General features: G+C 41.4%; 3 protein-coding genes across 5 annotated transcripts; 2 read left to right on the top strand and 1 right to left on the bottom strand.

Moving 5' to 3' along the window:
• The first annotated feature begins 488 nt into the window (after nt 1-488).
• On the top strand, nt 489-10240 carry LOC133525203 (lysoplasmalogenase TMEM86A). Its single transcript, XM_061861492.1, has 3 exons — nt 489-688; nt 2553-2755; nt 7267-10240. Exons 1-3 carry the CDS (start codon nt 668-670, stop codon nt 7760-7762), a joined length of 720 nt encoding a protein of 239 aa, XP_061717476.1. The 5' UTR covers nt 489-667; the 3' UTR covers nt 7763-10240.
• A 29-nt stretch (nt 10241-10269) lies between these two features.
• Nucleotides 10270-15115, bottom strand: LOC133525202 (charged multivesicular body protein 2a). 3 transcript variants are annotated; one of them, XM_061861490.1, is made up of 6 exons: nt 15035-15115; nt 14508-14694; nt 12544-12756; nt 12082-12179; nt 11733-11830; nt 10270-11557 (listed from the first exon to the last, which is right to left on the bottom strand). In XM_061861490.1, exons 2-6 carry the CDS (start codon nt 14673-14675, stop codon nt 11406-11408), a joined length of 729 nt encoding a protein of 242 aa, XP_061717474.1. In that variant the 5' UTR covers nt 14676-14694; nt 15035-15115; the 3' UTR covers nt 10270-11405. The 3 variants fall into 3 exon arrangements, with proteins under 3 accessions (XP_061717474.1, XP_061717473.1, XP_061717472.1); XM_061861489.1 differs by having other exon boundaries at nt 14857-15094; XM_061861488.1 differs by lacking the exon at nt 15035-15115 and having other exon boundaries at nt 14508-14701.
• A 114-nt stretch (nt 15116-15229) lies between these two features.
• On the top strand, nt 15230-21152 carry LOC133525197 (replication factor C subunit 2). Its single transcript, XM_061861480.1, has 4 exons — nt 15230-15736; nt 18367-18588; nt 18984-19220; nt 19584-21152. The coding sequence occupies exons 1-4, from the start codon at nt 15374-15376 to the stop codon at nt 19809-19811; spliced, it is 1050 nt and encodes a 349-aa protein (XP_061717464.1). The 5' UTR covers nt 15230-15373; the 3' UTR covers nt 19812-21152.
• Nucleotides 21153-21814: the final 662 nt, after the last annotated feature.

Raw genomic sequence — 21814 nt, 5'->3', positions numbered from 1 at the left:
CAAATTTGATAAAAAAAAGTAGAGAAAAATTAGTTTTTATACTTTAAAACAAAAATATAATTATTAAATTTGGTTATTCTACTGCATTATAACATAAACAGAACAGTATTAATACAAGTCATCATCGTCGTTATATGCGTTGAAAGGAGCGTCATACCAAAACTTGATTTGCCAGATTACGTTCAAAACATGTTCAAACGCTTTATCTTTCAAAGCGTAATTAAATTATATTTCTGTCTTATGGTAAAGTATTGAAAGCTAATGAGTAATAAGTGATTAACTAAAAATAGCGCCCGTTTAGGTAATTTTAACAAAAATTTTATATATGATCAACATATAGCAAGATTAGCAAGCGCGCAAACAAGGTGACGTTTCTTAAGTAGATATCGGAACGTAATCGGAATCATGTTAAGCTACCAATTTGCGATGACTTCGTAAACAAACGAAACTTCAAAAATCAAGGAACTTTTCAACGTGGGAGGATAGCCTTTGTTGTCACACGTTCGCGCACCCGCCGACGGTCTGTCAACGGAAGAATCAATCAAAACAAACATTGTTATTTTTAGTGTCGGTGCTTCGCGGGGAGGCGCCATTCGCTATTCAGCGGACGGCGCGCTACGACGCCGACAGTGCGCAGTTTCTAAAAGAGCTACTCGAGACACGAGCCATGTTTTCGCCCTCTGACTTGGTGAGTCGCGGCTAACTGTATACACAGTACTATTGATCGTGCAGCTCTTGAAAGTTAGCCTTAGGTCTTAAATAATAAACGTGTAATGTAAACTGATATACGCAGTGTGAGTCGAGAAAGGGTTCGCTCGTATTACGATCTTCCTTGGACCGAGCGGCACTGATCAGCGACGCAAGCTGTCTGCAACTTTGTAAATGAAAATATTTGAATAATTGAATAACAATATTTCAGATTTTGGCTTCAATTCAGAGATTACAAGTTTTGTCTGAATGCATGCACATTTTGTATACTTAGGTCAAACTCAAAAGTAGGTTTTGAGATAATTCTAATGTGTGTTTTTTTATGGATACCTCCATAAATCTATGATACTGAAACATATTCTACAAGTTTTGGATGGGAATGCAGGAAAGTAGAAACATGAGACAATGTGTGAAAGGTATATTTTAAATACTAAGCTATTATTTAGTATTAGTACTCTTAGTAACTGTAGCTTGCAAACAACCGAAATTACTAATTAGTTAATTTCTAATCTTTTGAAACATTTGCTAAGATACCTCTAATGGAGGTGGTATAAGTTTGCCATCAAACATGAAAACATAAGATTTTCACACACTAATATATGCATGAATGAAATACGAATATATACATTAAAGCATTATTAAAAAATACAAAAGGGACTTCATCGCATATTAATTTTTAAATATAGCTCTGACGTTTAGAGGATGGCATTGTACCAGTGTTTTCGGAGAAACTTCAGAGGTAAATTTGAAACTTAATATGCAATTAAGTCCTGTTTGTTTTAGTTAATAATGCGTAAATATTGTGAAAGTTTAAATCAGTGTTTTGCAAGAATGAATCTTAAAGGAATTGGACTCAGTCACAAACAGTGCTCTGTTTCAATTTGCTGTTCCATGTCATTCAATCAATTGAATCATTGTTCTGTGCAGTTAGTTATTACGAACTCCCTGCCATTAATAAGTGCTCTGGTGTTGTGATACATACACACACATTATTACCCACATACACACTCACAGAGCAGCTCTGATTGATATCAACCAAACATGAATAATATTCATCATTATTGTTGGTTACAAAATTGTTATCATAGACTCTAATCAGTTGTTTTGCCAGTTAAATTTAAATAGTGTGGAGTGATTATAAAACTGTTTTATTGTATTGTCCCACAAAGTCATGCTGGGACTTGGTTAGTGGTATCAATTAAACAGCATAGGTAGCAAAGCTTCAGGACATGGGTAGCATCAATTTATGTAAATATTTTATATGAGGTGAAGGTGACCAAACCAAACAAATAGGTGAAGTAATATAATGGCCATTTGTAAAACTTAATACACCTTGAAGGATTTGACAACTGGAGATGTCTTGTCTGTAATTTTCTATACAAAACAGTCTGCCAATTTTTGCGGCACGTCAAATGTATGGCTATTTGTACGTAACATACAAATATTCAGGTCAGATAAATATACGTCATTTCCTCATTTCTAGGTTCAAAAGGTTCGAAATTAGTGCACAAGCAAGTGTGTGGAATGATTTATTTGTTTTAAAATAATAAATGAGTATGATTATGACCTCACGGTCACTTGAATCCAATTTGTTTACTCCGAAATCAAGCAAAGTTATTATCCGGTCGAATATTAAAATAAGGGCCGGATAGGCTGGTTACCTGTTAGTAACGGAATATCCGGTGCATCTCTACTCGTAATACACTCAAAAACGGCGAGTGCAGAGATCCGTTCGTGTGGACGACGGACCCGTTTTCATTGCTTCTAAATATACGCCTCTTAGCTTGTACTATAGGACCATGAAAATCAATCTCGAATTCTCGACATCAGTTGTCTGGTTGCAGATGAAGCGCGTTGGCGTGGGCGGCGGGCTGGTGCCGTTCTTCAAGTGCGTGTGCGTGTACTTCCTGGCCGCCAGCGGAGGGCCTAGCCCCGGCGCCGCGGCCGCCAAGTGCGCGCCCGTCCTGTGCCTGCTCGCAGCCGTCCTGCTGCTGCAACCGAGGCCCTCGCAGACAGCTGACCCTGACCCTGACCATGATAAGGAGGGGTACGTATACTGGCCGAGAGGTGCGTGGTGCGTATTCCCTTTATACAAGCCAGCTGCTGAAACTGTAGAGAAAGACGACAAGAATAAAAAGTTCCAAACTTTAACTCAACATATACAGGTTTTTTTAGTGCTACGTCGGTGGCAAACAAGCATACGGCCCGCCGTACTAAGCTACTGGTATGCAGTCTCCGTAGCCTATGTACGCCTACAACTCCAGAGGAGTTACATTGCCGACCCCAATACTTATCTCTCGTTGAGCTCTGGCAACCTTACTCACCGGCAGGAACACAGCACTATGAGTCTATAGGGTCTAGTATGTTATTTGGTTGCGGTTTTGGTATTTGATTTGCCCAGACCCGGCTCTGCTCTAGATCTGGAATGACATCCGCTGTGCTCTGGAATGACCTCTCTTTTGGACGTAGTTTAAGGACATACCCGGGTTCAAAAGTTTTCGAACTCTATTAAAAATGTAGGCTATCTCATATTCACCTGGCCCACAAAAATCTGACACCTCAAAAAATCGTTTTTTTAGTATTGAAACTTGATTGAAACTAACATGTACATTAAACGATACAAACATGAACATACCCTACCCATTCCCAGTTAGTCCCTATTTTCGCCTTGGTTGTTTCATCGGGCGAATGGCGAATACCGAATGGATAGGCACTTAGTCTAAATATTACATTAAATACCTCTATACTTTACGTTGCTGATCGCGTCGCGCCGTAGGTACTGTTTTATCCGATTTTATATAAAATAGGCACGCAAGCCAAATTTCAACTCAGTCGGATCGGGTAGCTTGAGAAATGCGCTGCGGCCCCTAACATGCAACGCTACGAAGTAGGCCAAGCTAATAGAATTGTATTAAAAGTTTAGTTTATTGGTACAGCCGCGGACTTTGATTGTTGAGCCTTTCAGAGTTTACATTGGACATTTCATACCGTTAGTTTATTACATTATATTATTGCAACCAAATTAGCTTGAACCTTAGATGCATCAGCAATTTGTCTGTGACCGTGCAGTCACTAGCACGAGTCTGGTAGCGGCTGTGAATGATACGCTGGCTAACATCTCTAACAATTCGATGAAGTTATGTTTAGCTACTTTTTACTTTCTCGCCCGCTTCGCTGCCGACTGCACAGCGGGCCTAGCCAAGATGCCAATTGTTTGTGCCGTACCGTAGCGAACGAAACGGTAATGTCTCTCTATCACTCTTCCATATAAGTGCACGACAGAGAGATATTTAGCGTTTCATTCGCTACGGCCCAAACGATTAGCATCTTGGCTAGGCCCCCAGGTCTTAACTTCTGACGTCAAACGGATCGCTAATCGGTTTGAAATCAGGCCGCCCTCTTCCGTTCCTCGCCTCGTTACCTCATACCGTATACCTTATTGTAGCTTCATATCAGATCGGCTATTTCTTGCACGCTAAGGCGTCCGGTAGCCGTTCGCCGGCTACATAAGCCAATTTAAAGGGTTTATATACTTACTGCTGTAGGGTTAGGTACCGTTCGTGACGCAGAACCCTTGAACTTGAACACGGCAAGTGGCGCAAGCAGCCTACATTATTTAACTTCCTACCGGTTCTGCCGCCGTCCGCCATAATTATGTACGCTATGGGGGACCAATAAATAACTAGTGGCTCGTAAGCTGTAAAACTCGCGATAAGATTCATATCATAAACTTAAAAAATGTAAAAACATAAAATACTTACTTCGTTGGGTTATTATCACAGCGTGCTCACGATGGTCTTAAGTGCCAGAGACTCTAATGTCACTTAAGTCCTTTATGCCAATTTCCACCATTTTAAACATTTTCCAAAAAACGAAAAGACAGAAAAATTATATCTAACTATTACATTTCACGAGAATCGATTGAGATTTGCGACCTGTAGAAGAGAGTACAATCTGAATCTCTTCAAGGCTAGAGTAAATATAGGTATCTCATAGGTAAGCGTGCTCCACCGTAGACCGCATCATCACTTACCATCAGGTGTGATCGTGGTCAAGCGCCTGCCTATCCTCCATAAAAAAAAACAACTTCCGGACATACATTTAATTAACTTTAATCTTCATTTTAGCTTGTAATTGCCTTGTAATTGTTTAATACGTGCATGTTGTTTTTCTCAGAGCAATAAATTGTGTTACCTATAAGTGGAAACTGTTCTGGCTGTTGTATTCACTTAATTTTTTAAACTTTATGTGTAATGATATGCTGTTTGTTTCCCTTTGCAATAAAAAAAATACGAAAGCAGTCTGCCAGAGTCAAAAGGGAGACCTTCGCTAACGCTTCGGTCCATAATACAACATACACCTGTATCTACACGATCTACCCTGCTCTGAAGCTAGATTGTTAGGTATAGTTTTTCACATACCATGGACAAATATTCGTGTTCACTCATCAGTTTCATCACACAAATCAGTGGCCGCCGTACAGGAAAAGCCAGGATCTCTTCCAATATAAATTATATTGCATATTTGTTATTGTTACCAATCTCTAGGCTCAAACCAGGATAGAGACGAGTTAACATAAAGGTGTGAACCGAGTGAATTGACGTAGTTGCCGCGTCCACACCAAAATAGTCTGTTGCCGACCGCAGCCAACATAAATGGATGTTGATAGAGAGGGGATAAACTCTTATGACTTATAATATAATGAAAGATTGAATATTATTCAATTTGTGTAGAGCTGCAGACAAACAGGTTGATGCCGCTAAATGCTGCTAAGTATTTTTATGCCACTATACGTTTCGTTATGTCGCATTATGAACCACTGTACCTGTTTTGTCGACTCGTGAAAAAGCCCTTGAGGCCTAATCGCAGAACAAATGTTCGATGTAAACATTCGTAAGTCGTAACCCTATTGCGCATTTGAAGCTTATCTCTGGATTCCATCGAATTATCGACAAACAACGCTTATTGTTTTGCTGTGATATCTATCCATTTGCTACTAAACAAAGTTACGCAGTTTCCTAAGAAGGCCGAGAGGGCAGCCTGTCTTTGTTTTGGCGACCGCCTTGCCCTCGTCACCGTCAGTGTCAAGTTCATTCCTATCTCGATGGAGATAGCGATTACGGGAGGGTTATTAAACTCATTGGTGTTTGCCTCGGATTATCGATAATGTGGATTGCTTGTTTACAGAGATTGGCAATTAATTGGCAAGTGAACCGGTTTCGAACTGGTTGTAAAGCATATTTTTTCGTAAAAACTACCATTACAGTTGTGTGGCGCCATTATTATGCAAAGCAACGAGATTTCAACCTGGTCAAGTGACTATGTCCATTGCAGGTATTCCTGTACAATATGTTCGCCTTGTCATGAAGAAGAGAAGACGTGTGTAAATTCAAATGACGGGCATTGATTTTTACAAGCTTTTATTTAGTTTCACCTGTCCCGTTGTCTGTCTGTCTGTAATCAAATTTTAGGTTTCCGATTGAGCTGAAAATTTGCATACATATGTAAGTCGGGTGACAAAACAATATTATGGTACCATCGAGCTGATCTGATGATGGAGACAAGAGGTGGACATAGGAACTCTGTGATAAAACAACGCAATCTAATTGTGTTTGGGGTTTTTAAAATTGGCTTAATGAGTATTAGTTGCGTACAAAGAAAAGTACAGTCAGCAATAAATTTTTGCAAACACTTATTTATAGGTATTCGTATTTAAGACTAAAAGTAAGTAGAAGAAGAAGAAGAAGAAGATTTAGAAACCAAACAGTCGTATAAACATATCAACAATGCAATACAAACGATGTACCACAACAAAAGGAAAAAACAACAAAAAGACCTGGAGGTTCATAAATTATAAATTATGTTAACTGAAATAAATATATGTAGTTATATAGCTAATGCAAATTTTTGAATCCGATAGAAAAAATAACTGATATCTGTACCCCTAGTGTAACTTTGATCGACATCATAACGTGACGAACGCGTTTGCGTTAAGTCTCATTTTGTATAGGATTTTGAGGTTCCAAAACGTCCCGCTTGGCGCGCTCTTTCGAAATCCAATACAAAATGAGACTAAACGCAAACGCGTACGTCACGTTTGGAAATCGAATTTATTTACACTAGGGGTACTGTACTTATATATTAAAACAACTTACGTTTAACTATATTTTTTAGACTAGCCAACGAATTTTGAAAATAATCTACTTCAAATAGATTTTTATTATAGTAACTAGGAACTCGTCTGAAAAAGGTATGCCTGGAATAGTTTTTGACCGAAAAACTAATATGAAACTAATATGAATATTCGCGGACAAACGTTAATAAAATCTTTTAAAGGTCCAGGTCAGGTCAGGATCCAGACGGCCTACAGAGAAAATAGATATTTAGTTATCTGTCTCACTAGCTAGCATATTCGAGCGATAGAGAGGCAAGTAGACGAACGAACGAAGTAGTTCACGGTAATAAGCCCTCTGGCTCGTACTTAGTCTTATCTTTTTGACGGATAGAGGCCAGAATGAATAGAATTTGCACAATTGAACGGCTATATCTTGTCTTCAGACGGCGTTACGCGCGGCGCGTCGCTCTCGGCCTGGCGCTGTCGGCGCTGGGCGACGCGCTGCTGGTGTGGGAGCAGCACTTCGCCGCCGGCATGGCCGCCTTCGCTCTTGCCCACGTCGCCTACATGTGCGCCTTCCGCGCCCGGGCACCGAAGCGACGCGCGGGGGCGTTGCTATACGCCGGGGCCGCGGCCTACTGTGCCATCGTGACGCCGCCGCCGGCGTTAGCGGTGGCGGTCCCTTTCTATGCAATACTGTTGGTGAGCATGGCTTGGAGAGCGTTGCGTACGCTACCTGAGAATACATGTACGCGGTCATACGCGGCGCCCGCTGGGGCGCTACTGTTTGTCCTCTCTGATGCGTTGCTAGGTTACTCTCTATTCCGCGGCCCGCTGCCGTACCGACGGGTGTTGGTGATGTCGACGTATTACTTGGGGCAGCTGGGACTGGCTCTGAGCGCGCTGTTGCCGCCCCCGCCGCCGCTCTCCGCACAGTAAACTTCTCTTCCGTGTATGTTGTGGAGCGTTGGCCCTGGTGTCAGTGGCTTGGTTCTTTTTAAAGCTTTCAGAAGCCAGATTATACATAGAAGTAAGCCGTCTTGCGATCCTACTTTGAGACATTTAACCAATAATCCCTAAAGCCTGAAATAAGACCGCCTGTTGTCAGCAATGTATCTTTAATCAATTGTTTTTTTCTGAAACTATGTGCAAGCATCGAGTATTCTAATTATCTATCAAACGACGACCAGTGACGACCAGTTTGGCCTAGTGGGTAGTGACCCTGCCTACGAAGCCGATGGTCCCGGGTTCAAATCCTGGTAAGGGCATTTATTCGTGTGATGAGCATGGATATTTGTTCCTGAGTCATGGGTGTTTTCTATGTATTTAAGTATTTATAAATATTTATATATTATATATATCGTTGTCTAAGTACCCTCAACACAAGCCTTATTGAGCTTACTGTTGGACTTAGTCAATTTGTGTAATAATGTCTTATAATATTTATTTATTTATTTATTATTATTATCAAAGGAAGAGTAGCTCTCTATTTGACAGCACTTGCCATTACGGAATAAGGACGCAACTAGGATAGCAAAAAGTAACCAAGCTGCTGAGAGGCCGTGGTGTAGGGTAGATGTAAGCGCCCGTCGGACGCGACCGGTCTGTGATATGTGCTCGGCTCTTATTGGATGTTTTAATCCTGTTTACTCTAGTTTGTATTTAAGTCTAACAACATTTTACTGGCCATTGTGGACTTTATGCCTTTGCAATAAGGTTTACTTACAAATTGTCCGTTAACAGTGTGTGTGGACGATTGTAAACTCCATCTAAGATAACTTTACACCAACTTTAAAAAAAAACAAAGTGTGGAGGTGTCATTATAAACGCCATGTTTTCATAGAAATGTAACATGAATGATAACACTGCCGCACTCCTTGCAAATGGCATGCAGTCATGCAGCTCGGTCCGACTCTGTCTCTGTGGATCCCATTCGCTGCTAAAATTACAATATGCCCTGAAATTTGATATAGATGTTGAATTTGGAACATTGTCTTATACTTTTTGAACAGTGTGGGCACCAGAGAGCCTGTACATGCATTTGACTACAATCAGATGTTAGCGAACACTATTCGAAAGACCAACAAGCGAATGGGAAATCCTTTAAATATTAAGTTTTTGAAATATAGGAAGAATGTACATCCACTCCTAGTGCCATCTCACTCAAGGCGGTGAATTTTACCATTTTTCTATGTTAGGTAATAAAGTAATTTGTGTTATCTGTGTTCCGTTGTGAAAGTAATATGTTAGAAGTGAGCGCATAATGAACGAGCTCTGTGTGCGCGCGTTGTTCCCCATTATGTGTATGTAGAGTAGACGACAGGTGTGCAAGTTGCAGAAACTTTACAAAAAATTGTATAATGCTCGAAATTTTTGGAATATTTCTTGAGAAATAAGGTCAATGTGGAAGACTGTCATAGGGCAAGAACTGTTGTCGCTCAGGCACAGTCTAAAAGAAAGAGCTTCGTTCCTGCTTTACAGACGGAAGTAAGTGGAGTATACGTGTAGAGCAAAAGTTAGAAGCGATTGCGATGAAAAAACTTGTAGACGGTTTTCTCCAAATTAACCTAAAGGAAGTTTCCAAATTTTCCGGGAACTTATGTAAGTTTTCCCTACGTTGCACATCTATAATGTAGTGTGTGGAGCGCGTGGCGCCGCCGCGACCTTCCGAGGCGGCGGCGCGGCCAGCCCGGCCACCGGCGCGCTGCAGCTGAGCCACCTCAGCCCGCCTACCTAGTTGTAATATATTTATAGACTGTCTCGTAATCATAACAATCTCACTCGTGGATCTGCGACTAAACAAACATATCTGGAAATGTATTTTTCTATTCACGGTAGAGGAGTAGGATTTTCAAAATAAGCACGTTTTCAAATATCGAGTAGTTGTATTAGACTGTTTCAACATTCAACCGTAACATCGGCGTCAACTGTACTCACGACCGACTTTAAAACAATCGTAATTTTGATAAATTTTATCTCAATTAAAATAAAAGCAAAAAATAGGTGAGAGTCAGAATGGCGGGTGTACCGAAATAAAATTAAATTAAAACCATACCATATTTTTGTACCTAATTTGTACTATTTAGTACCTCCTTTAAAAAATTGTACCTCACGGTACTTGAAGCTTGAAGTTATCACCAAAAAACAGTACACCCGCCATTCTGACTCTCACAAAAATAGTTGACCTAGATTATAATATGGTCCATGCCTCCATGGTTTATATAATGACATTTATTAGGTGTGGTTATGGTTATCGTATGTTACTATATTTATGTAATAAGTGAACTCCTTACGTAGAGTAAGCGTAGAATAGGGGATGTGCAATTTTTAGAACATTGTTTAAGCAAATCATATTTTATTATAATGTTATCTGTACGTGTTATACATATAAAAATAAACGGAGAAGGTTAAACTGGGTTTCATTTTGTTTTTAATTAAAAAACTAGTTCAATAAAAAAATATTTATTAAAATGTAGATAAACTTAATTATTATAATAACAACATTGCGTTCCTTAGACGTCCCGCTGTGGGCGGTACCATTATACAGAGTTGCTAGCTTAATTGATTGCTATTGGTTGAGGCTCTTCAGGTCCTCTTAGTCGAGGGCCCCCAAGCTGCTTGACCCGCGGGCCGGGGCCAAGTGGTACGGAATTTGGATTATCTCGCGGCCGGATAGGTAGGATCGTGGGCCATATTCAGACCGCGGGCCGTAGTTTGGACCCCTGTCCTAAGGGAACTTCCTATTTATGGGGTAACATGATTATCAGATCCCTAGAAAGTAAAATTATTCTGTATTTTTTTACACGATGTAACAGATGATGCAGTTACTGACTGTAAACGAATCTCTGTTAGTATACATGTCATATTATTTATTATTGTATTTCACGTGAAAATTTGTATCACTTTAAATGTATAGACGGATTTTTAATATTGATTATTGTATTTCAAACTTTATATTTGCAACATATTTACAATAGAATGAACTGTGCGCGTCATCAAACACGTCAATTATTATAGTTATCTGTAAGTGAGAACCCTTATCAAAATATTCTGTCTCTTTGTAACAGAATAATTTTAAGATATTTTTCAATATTGTTCGCTCAGCTGTTTGTTTTTGATTATAGTTTTAGATCGGAATTAAAAATCCGACTGAATCTACCGAGCACACACGAGTACAATTCGTGCGAAGCTAAAGCGATTTTTTGAAAGACCATACGAAATGTTACTACAGAGTTAGCAATTCGAAGTGGGCAGGGAGACTAGACAGCGAAATTAGGAAGCAAATCGATCTGTTTTTGTAGCTATCCGCATGTATAATTTGATAGAATAAAAAAAGAGGAGGCTCCGAACGTAAACAACCACCGATATGGTTCGATACGAATTAGTTCTTATTTCTAAAATAGTCATATTATTTAACTGTTTAACTTTAAGCTGTTGTAATGATCGTAATATTTATAGTGTCAGATTTCTTCTCACTGCCCCACTGGGATCACTGACCCTGTGTACAGTTAGCATGATAGTATCTCTGTGGCGCTGGTGGCGTCGCTCTCGTAGTGTAGTGCTAGCAGCGGCGCGCGCGTGTCTACTCGCGGCGCAGGTTGTCGAGGCGCGCCTGCAGCTCGGCGTCGGCGTCCGGGGCGCCGCCCCCCGCGCCCCCCGCCCCCGCCCCCGCCGCGCCCCCCGCCCCCGCCCCCGACCCGCCCGCCACCGCTTGCGGCGTCGCGGGTGTCTTCGCTGCAACCACACACGTCTAACATCACTAAATACAAACTTGATGAATAAAAGATCCTTAACTCTGTTTTATCATTCCCCAAAGGTTGAAGACACAGGAGGAGTGGGATAAAAATATATGCCACCTAACGACTTCATAGCGAATGAAGCCGCTAACATGTAAAATAAAAAAACTCACCAGATATCGATAGCGAGCCCGTCGCCTGCGGCAGACCGGACAGCGTGTCGTTGAGCTGCAGCCCCAGCTCGTCCAGGATCTGTCCGACCACCGCGTCACTGGAAACAAATACATCACTAAGCCAACATTTTATTTTTTACAAAACTCATAAAAAATCAGCCGGATTGTACAAAACCGAACACGGACATGTCTGATTTACCCAAACACCGAGCTGTCCTAGATTGATAATAACAACAGCAGCAAGACTCTTAATTGATGTTTGTCTTTGCAATATAATTTACAAATTGTGAGTTAACAATGTGGACTATGGTGTGTTAATAAATAATATGGAAGATGAAAGTGCAGCTACCTCTCCTCTTCATCCTCGTCTCCCTCCATGGCTTCATCGATGGAGTCGTTCATCATCTCCTCCTTCATGTCCATGATCTCTGACTGCTTCTCAAACTCCTGGAATACACAACATCTGTTATTTAACTATATTTATATAAAGGTCAGAACAACGAACTTAAATTACTATAATTAAACATAATTCATAGACGCTTTTATTCACTTTCACCTCTCCCGTTATCTGAATGTAATAAAATCTTGCAAGCTAAACTAGACCTATTTGATGGAGTTGAATCAAACTGATCAGATGATGGAGACAGGTGGCCATAGGAACTCTGTGATAAAAAATGGAACCTAATGGTGTTGGATATTGTTAAAGTCATCTCATCTAAAAGCTGGTATCAGAAATAAAAGATAGCACTGTGCATACTGTAGAGGGCGAAGTAGCTTTATTTGCGGTGCAGACAGCTGATATTTAACAAACCTGCAGAATCTTCTGTATCTGTGGCATGTTCAACTGCCTGTTCATGGTGGCCATGGCGCGCGTGACGCCGCGCATGGCCTGCGCCATGGTGCTCTGTGACTTGAGGGTCTGGATCTTGAGGCCGACAGCCTGGATGTTGGCCTTCATTAGCATGAACTTGCGCACGTAGCGCCGTGTGCGCACCAGGTCCTTCGCCATTATCTTTACTGCATCCTGAAGACACACACAATTTCTCATTAATTTGAAGCTTGTGAGCTTCAAGCGTGTATTGTTGTGACAATACAATACAAATACTCTTTGTTGCACAACCTCTGAAAAAAAAAATGTACATGAAAACACATAAAAAACATGAAGATAGAGGTAAACAACAGGCGGCCAACACAACAACAACATCACAACATTAAAAGATCATTGAGAGCGCGGAGACCTGATCGAAACGTTCAACCGCGTAAGAATACCGTCTGCAAGACCACCAATATAAGTTAATATCTGAACTATCTAAAAACAACCCCCACAGACATTTTCTCAGCAATAGTGTAGTCAAATCGTGGAACAAACTACCAGTAGACATGGTCTCAGCAGACATTCTATCAGTTTAAGAACAGACTAGACAAATACTTTTTTTTTTAAAGCCTTTATTATACGAACTGTTGGCAGTCTATTTAACAATTCCTTATTATATTAACAATTCCTAGACCTAGGCCTCTGCCGAATCGCCTTTGCAATTATATTTAGGTATTTGTCCAGCATTTTCTTCCATTCTTGTCTATCTACAAATACTTAACAAGCACAAAATATACATTTTAAGTGAAGATCACTCAGATACAGGAACTATCAGTTGTTTCAACTGCCTGCCTGATTAATAAATAATTTTACTACATTAAAAGTAAACATAGGAAATGTCCAATTATCTGGAGCCATGGTAGTCTAGTGCTTCGTCGTTTTTTTGAACCCTCATAAGTTCATAACTTGGGTTCGGGTTATACCAGATAAACAAAATGGATATGATGACAGTAGTGGGCTATTAATCATAAAAAGTTTCAATTGCATAGCTCTTATCCTGTACGTTTTATGGAGCCATCTAATAAGATCAAAGGCCAAAGGTAAGGCGGCATTGTTTTTGGCGATGGTGCCGCAACCTTTAGCCAATGCCTAGTAAGATGGTGCCACTCTTTGATATTCAACAAATTGAACACATATCAGTGAAAGAATAAGGATCAAAGTCAAATGGCGTTCTAAAAGTTTTAATCGTGTGTTGAAAGATCGCAGTGAAAGTGGCATGTGGCATAGTTAACAACACATTCACTGCTGGGAACCCACCTGGTGGGCGCTCGTGAACTTTGTTCAGATGCCGGACAACCCGCTGTGCGGGTTGTTTTGTACGCAGCTATAGACCACTGGTTTCTGGGGTAGTGCGCCGTTTTTTGTCTAGCAGTGAATGTGATAAAGTGTGGAACAGTTTGCCCAAATCCATAATCAGTGCACCCTCAGTGAACTCTTTTAAAAACCGACTCTACAAACACTTTATAAATGGACAAAAGACAAGTGCAGGACATTGATGTGCATATATCAGCTATAAGCTGCCTGTGCGTTCATAAATAAATAATAAATTTACTGTGGGTACAAAATTTTCATAGACAATCCACCTCTACTTCAAATTCTCTTTGAAAATACTTAATACTCCTTATTTATTTATTATTTATTTATAGCCTCATATCAGAAATACATTTTTATACTGTATCTATAGGTTTTCCTTAACCTACGATAACCGATTCTGTGTGCCTTTGGGCAAAGGCCTCCCCCAATCTTCTCCACTCTTCCTTATTTTGCACTAATCTGGTCCATATTTTAGTCCTTCCAGCCATGTCTTCTATTTCATATAATACTCCTTATAGAAATATTATTTCAAAATGTTCAGTTAAGTGTTTTCATTAGTACTAGTATATGTAAACACTAGACAGTACCATCTGCCCTTCTTTGGCCAACTTCTTTATATCGTTGATGAGTTTCTTTTCCTGCTGCTCCATCTTGGCGCGCTCGCGCTCCAGGTCGCGCACCGCCTTGTTCAGCGCGCGCTGGTTCTTGCGCAGCATCTCCTCCGGCGTCATGCGGTGCCCGAACAGCCACTCCATTGTAGCTGCTCAACTTAGCCTGCCGTCAAGTACCAATATCATTAAAACACTGAAGGACATTTGTATACATAATTTTAGTTGCTAAATCTTTTAATATATCATGATATTGGGTTCCATAGAATGGACACAATCATTAGTTTACATTAATTAAGTCTTTAATTGCATTTGGAGACGTGTTTACCTGTCTATGCGTAAATACAGTAGATGATGTGATGTGATGATTCACCGCTCGATATTTGGCATTCAACTAACTAAATGATTAACCTTGTTAAAACGAGGTAGGTATAAAAGAGTGAACTTTTTGAGGCAAATTTATTTGCCTATTTCAGGTTTTGGTTGGGAAACGAAATTTTGTTTACCTAAAAAGGGATTTCCTTGGTGTTCACTTCTGTCAATCACCTGTCATTTTGACTCCTTTTGTCATGTAAAACCATTCTAGTTTAGGATAACTTCTATACGTGTGCTACTTCAGGACAGTCGTTTAAACATATATCTTAAACAATATTAATGGATTAACGTGAAACAAAAGCTTAGTCTGTAGTCTACTGTCAATGTCAATTGTCAAATAAATTTGACAAGTGCAACCGCGCATTGCGCGCGTATTTACATTATTCTTTTCATTTAATTTAAATCCAACGTTATTTCAGGAAAGTGAACGTGTTTTATATCTATATTGCTTTTGTAAATCAGTCAGGACAATGAGTGACGACGACATAACTATAATGGAGGTGGACGAGCCGGAGCCGAAGGCGTCGAAAGCAAGCCAGAGCAAGCCGGCGGGACACCTGCCCTGGATTGAGAAGTACCGGCCTCAGACGTTCGCGGATATCGTCGGGAATGAGGATACTGTGGCCCGGCTGGCGGTGTTCGCGCGCACGGGCAACGCGCCCAACATCATCATCGCGGGGCCACCCGGCGTGGGTAAGACCACGACGATCCTGTGCCTGGCGCGCGCGCTGCTGGGCCCCGCGTTCAAGGACGCCGTGCTCGAGCTGAACGCCTCCAACGACCGTGGCATCGACGTCGTGCGCAACAAAATCAAGATGTTCGCGCAACAGAAGGTTACACTTAAATAAAATCACAACTTTATTAATAATAGTCAGCTCATTACAGTTGATATGAGTCAATCATTCATTGTATTTCAGCTTTCTCGTTAAAGGAACTACGAATTTGTTTTGAGCTTTTATTCTTTTCTATGTATGCATCTAGCATACAATTTCATTCATTTAAATCCCCTCCTACGCCGCCATACAAACTGTTTTTAGCTAAACCACACAAACAAACTCAGCAAATGGGTCTCAAGCATGGCGCATATGGTAAATGAATTGCTGCTTATGAAGCCGTCCAGATAAGCAAATTATGCAACATTTTTACGAACTACTTTTTTTCTGTCCTATTAAAAAAAAATAGTAATTGTTGCAGTTTGTAGGAATGAACATTTTTCATGTTTACTAGCTTTAAGAGTTCGACCAAGCAACTAATGGCAGCCCAGACAGTGCAAGTGTCATTTTTAACATCAAACTTCTATGAAATTATGATGTTTGCTTAACACTTGCACAGGCTGGGCTAACAAAATAGCTGCCAACTTATCTTGGTCTGACTCTAATACCCCTATTAGAGATGTATTTTGGAGTAATATGGGAAATATTATTTATGGATGGGATGAATCACTTCTTGAATCCGTTACTTTTGATGCTGACTGTACAGTGTGAGAAAAATCTTCTTTGCCTTGTCCCTCATACAAAAGGTTGTAAAATGGTACAATATCAAACAGTATTACCATGAAATAAGCTTTAAAACCAGCCAATAAAGTTTATTTTAGCCTTCTACAGAAATATTTTTAGTTTTTATAAATAGCGCCAGGTCACAGTGACCCATACCTTGAGCCATGTCAATCACTTCTGAAATATATATATTTTAAGTATATTTGAGATATGGATTTTTCTGTTTGCTTGCAACGCATATGTATCTAGAATTTCAATATATTTACTATTATTGCAGTGATAGTAATCCAAACTTGAATATTTTAGACCCTGTTTTGATTTAAAAAAAATGTGTTCATAATATTTTATCCTAATACAACTTATAAAAATGGTTCTTAGCTTATATGATACTTACGTTATTACGTGAATTTACGTTTCGTTTATGTTTAAATAGGCGGGTCCACACAGAGCGAGCTTACGCGCGAGGCAATGTTCTCGCGCACAAACCGGTCTTTATTTATTTATTTATTGAGGAGATAACACAGAAAACATACATGGCATGAACAAAAAACTTAAATAGCATAAATGTCCTTAAATACAGATGCTTCCATATACGTATCTCACGAAAAACATAACTTATTAATACCACTTAATACTTAACACTAACATGCGGTTTACAACATTACAAGTGTTTAGAGAGACTTAGTGTATATATATATGCACTTAAACTAATAACTTAAACTTAGTATATAGTAACTAAATAGGAAGGAAAAAGTTACCTAGGTATTTATGATCTTGTTTCTATACAAATTTGTGACTGCTGTCTTGAACTGGGCGCAGGATTTTGAGAATAGATCGATCTCGAGAAGAGACTTGTTGTAGTGGTCGCATGTTCTGTATACAGGTGCACGTTTTCCAGTGTTAGTCTTTGTCTTCGGTAGACTGATCGGTAGACGGTCAGTGTAGACGTGCCTCGGCCGAGGCACGTCAATTTACAATCAAATTAAACAACAATCCTCTCTAATTTCCCTATTTATATAGTTGAAATCTCTAGCATCCCATATCATGTATTTTGTTACGTAAAAGTATATTAATTTGCTACATTGGTCTTTTTTTTTCCAATTTGATGTACGGAACAAAATAACCACGCGCACCAAACAAACACGTCCCGACCCGCGCGGTAAATGACTGAGGCGCCTTTGAGCATGCCGAAAAACAGACACCGAGCGGCTCGGCCAAGGTCGCGCTCGGCTCGCCTGAGAAAAACGTGCGCTCTGCCTCGGCCGAATCACGTCTATACTGGCCGTTTTGCGCGCGAGGAAATTGCCTCGCGCGTATGTTCGCTCTGTGTGGACTCTCCTAATAAACCTTGTTAATTTGTTAATAAGCAAAACAAACTAAAATTCTAATCAAGAACCAAGCATATGATTAAGGGTACAGGTTAATCATATGTTCTTCTTCTTAGACTTAAAATAAGGTACACCTGAATAGGGTCCACACAGAGCGAGTATTCACGCGAGGCAATTTCCTCGCGCAGAAAACGTACCTCGGCCGAGCGAGGAAAACTCGCACGTAAGCTTGCTCTGTGTGGACCAGCCTATTTAGTAGACGGAGCACATTAGATGACTTAGGTCATCACACATACGCGCTCCCATACAAATTTAGTATGGCAGCTGTGCTTGAATCTGACCATTTTACAAGTAAAGTTGCACCTATGTGTGGTGACTTTGTATTCTTTGCAAATGCGGTGTCTGTGTAGTCTGTGTTACTGTTTAGTACTAAGTAGACATGACTGCTAGGGAAATTATTGATTATATATCAAACAAATCAATTTAAAACAGTGCCATGAAAATATAGCTCAGTTTGTCCTGTGTCCTTTCAATATTGCTTCTAAACTCAGTAGCTGATTTAAATGGAGAAGGTTTTAGTTGATTTGTTTATTGTAGACCCTGTGGCATAGGCTACATTTTTAATGACATTGATTGTAGGTGACACTGCCACCGGGAAGACACAAGATCGTCATCTTGGACGAGGCTGACAGCATGACAGAGGGTGCCCAGCAGGCCCTGCGGCGCACCATGGAGCTGTACTCAGCCACCACGCGTTTTGCGCTAGCTGCCAATACCTCTGAGAAGATCATTGAGCCTATACAGTCACGCTGTGCTGTGCTACGATACTCCAAGCTTACAGATGCCCAGATACTCGCTAAGGTCAGTATATCATAATCATATTGTTTTCAGACGACTTATAAATTTATTTGCAAAGACAAGACGATAGAGCTTGGCCAGTTAACACTTAAATACCTACTGTAGGATGCAACTTTGTAATTTAATTAGTGATTTTTCATAGAAACCTATCCCAATTTCAAACTTATTAATAATATTTTTTTGAATAACAGATCTGAGTAGGCAGAATTACATAATAAGCATCAGAATTAATTTGAACGTGACAGACCTAGTCTTACTCTTCTTAGCTTATCGTTAGTTTCTAGACCGGAAATTTGAGATTGAAATATTCCTAGAAATGAGGTATATAGCCCTCTTTGAATTCTTGGGACTACATCGTCTGTTGTGTAATGTTTGCATCTATTTAAATATTGATGCAGGTGGTAGAGGTATGCGAGAAAGAGCAGCTATCGTACACAGAAGAGGGCGTGAGCGCGGTGGTGTTCACGGCGCAGGGCGACCTCCGCGCCGCGCTCAACAACCTGCAGGCCACGGCGCAGGGCTTCCGCCACGTGGCGCCCGACAGCGTGTTCAGGGTGTGCGACGAGCCGCACCCCATGCTCGTGCGGGGCATGCTGGAGGCCTGCACCAGGCAGGATATACATGAGGCCTATAAGGTATGTACAACCTAACGCTTGTATACTACATTACTAAGAGGCCGGGAAACTAAGGGTTGCAGGCATAGGAGTAGATATAGAATAGGGATACGCAGCCGGCAACCCCGTTTCTCGCCGAGGTTTGCATATTATTATTTTATTGTAGCCACGTCCTGTCTCCAACATCCGATCAGCTCTACGTTATCATAATATAATATTGCATTGTCATCTGATTTAAATATGTACGCAAAATTTCAGCTCAATCGGAAATCGGGAAATTAACGAACTAAAGTTATAAGACTAACTAACCCCTTGTTCTTAGAATCTTCTTTGCATCTCATACAACTCAATCTCAGTAAAGTCAACTCTATTGATCTTTCGCAGGTGATTGCGAAGCTGTGCAAACTAGGCTACGCGGCCGAGGACATCGTGTCCAACATCTTCCGCGTGTGCAAGACGCTGGACGCCAGCGAAGAGCTGCGGCTGGCCTTCATCCGCGAGGTCGGGCTGACGCACATGCGCGTGGCCGACGGGCTGGCGGCGCCGCTGCAGCTGGCCGGCCTGCTGGCCCGCATGTGTCGCGTGGCCGGCGGAGGGGACTCGGACTGGTGACGCACATGCGCGTGGCCGACGGGCTGGCGGCGCCGCTGCAGCTGGCCGGCCTGCTGGCCCGCATGTGTCGCGTGGCCGGCGGAGGGGACTCGGACTGGTGACGCACATGCGCGTGGCCGACGGGCTGGCGGCGCCGCTGCAGCTGGCCGGCCTGCTGGCCCGCATGTGTCGCGTGGCCGGCGGAGGGGACTCGGACTGGTGACGCACATGCGCGTGGCCGACGGGCTGGCGGCGCCGCTGCAGCTGGCCGGCCTGCTGGCCCGCATGTGTCGCGTGGCCGGCGGAGGGGACTCGGACTGGTGACGCACATGCGCGTGGCCGACGGGCTGGCGGCGCCGCTGCAGCTGGCCGGCCTGCTGGCCCGCATGTGTCGCGTGGCCGGCGGAGGGGACTCGGACTGGTGACGCACATGCGCGTGGCCGACGGGCTGGCGGCGCCGCTGCAGCTGGCCGGCCTGCTGGCCCGCATGTGTCGCGTGGCCGGCGGAGGGGACTCGGACTGGTGACGTGGAGGGGCGACTAGTGATACTTTATAAATACTAACTATGAGGCGGGTCCACACAGAGCGATTAGCCTCGCGAGGAATTTTCCTCGCACGGCAAACGGCCGGCCTCGTGCTCGTTTAACTTTTGCCTCACCCGAGCCAATTTGCTCGGCAAGATGGCGTCTCTCAGTCAGCTGTTCAAAATGGCGCCACACGAAATGACTCAGTGGCTTAAGTTTCTTTTATTTTGCAATTTAAAGCAATTTAAAAGAAAATGAGAAAGAAACCAACGACCCGACAATTTGCGACACTCGTTATTAGTATTATTATTTTTCCAACGTTGTCATATTCTACTTTTAACGTAAGTACGAACAAAATAACCACGCGCATCATGAACAAACACAGCAAACGTCTGAGGCGCCTTTGAGCATGCCGAATAACCGACACCGAACGGTTCAGCCAAGGTCGCGCTCGGACGAGGAAAACGCGCGCGCTGTCTCGAGTCACGTCTACACTGACCGTTTTGTGCGCGAGGAAATTGCCTCGCGCGTATGCTCGCTCTGTGTGGACCCGCCTACTCGTATTTATATGGTAACTGTGAAGAAGTGACGTGAGTGAAGTGACTAAAAACTGTATGCAAATTTCATGAGTGCATTGTAATATGCCTACATTGATGAATGAGGATTTTCATGAAAAGGAATCTCGAAATTGTCTCATTTAATAGTATACAAAAGTGAAAAACCTGTTCATACTGTCGACGGAGGAGTTTCAGTGAGACAATTAAGTTAAAGTTATTCCATATGCTACTATATTCCATGCCTTTTAATGTGTAAGAATACATTGTTATACTTTTTACAAGCTTTTATTTAACTTGCCCTGTTAGTATGTATGGGACAAATCTTGCAAGTTAAATTTGACCCACTTCCCGGTTTCTGATGAAGCTGAAAATTTGCATACATGTAAGTCGGGTAACAATGCAATATTATGGTACCATAAAGCTGATCTGATGATGGAGACAGGAGGTAGCCATAGGACCTCTTGTGATAAAACAACGCAACCTAATTGTGTTTGGGGGTTTTTTGAAAAAAAAGTACAGTCAGCGATAAAAGCTTGTACCAAAAATTTAATTTTTGCCAAAAACTTTTTATTTTGTCTCTAAACAACCATACACAACATATTTTTACAACCATATTTTGTTGACCCTGTGACGGTGAATTTTTGCTAGTAAAAAAGTTACTAGGTACAGATCCTATATTAGTCATGGGTTGAAAGCTTATAATTTAACATAATTTGCTGTCTGAGTTTTCCATAATTCTGTGTAATATTCGGAAAAAGTTATAAAAAAAAATGCAAAAAATACGCGGCCTGTTCAAGGTGATCTTGACCCCTGTTTATTTATTTATCATTTTTACATTGTTGAATCTTACATAAAACAAAAGCTGGGTCTTTAATTATCTCTCTTTAGATATATACACCGTATTTTTCTGAATTCCGTTAACTCCGGGGTATGGGTAAGTACG

Source organism: Cydia pomonella, chromosome 14, assembly GCF_033807575.1.
Source record: "Cydia pomonella isolate Wapato2018A chromosome 14, ilCydPomo1, whole genome shotgun sequence".
Classification (NCBI taxonomy): Eukaryota; Metazoa; Arthropoda; class Insecta; order Lepidoptera; family Tortricidae; genus Cydia; species Cydia pomonella.
This window is presented reverse-complemented; position numbering and strand designations above follow the sequence as displayed.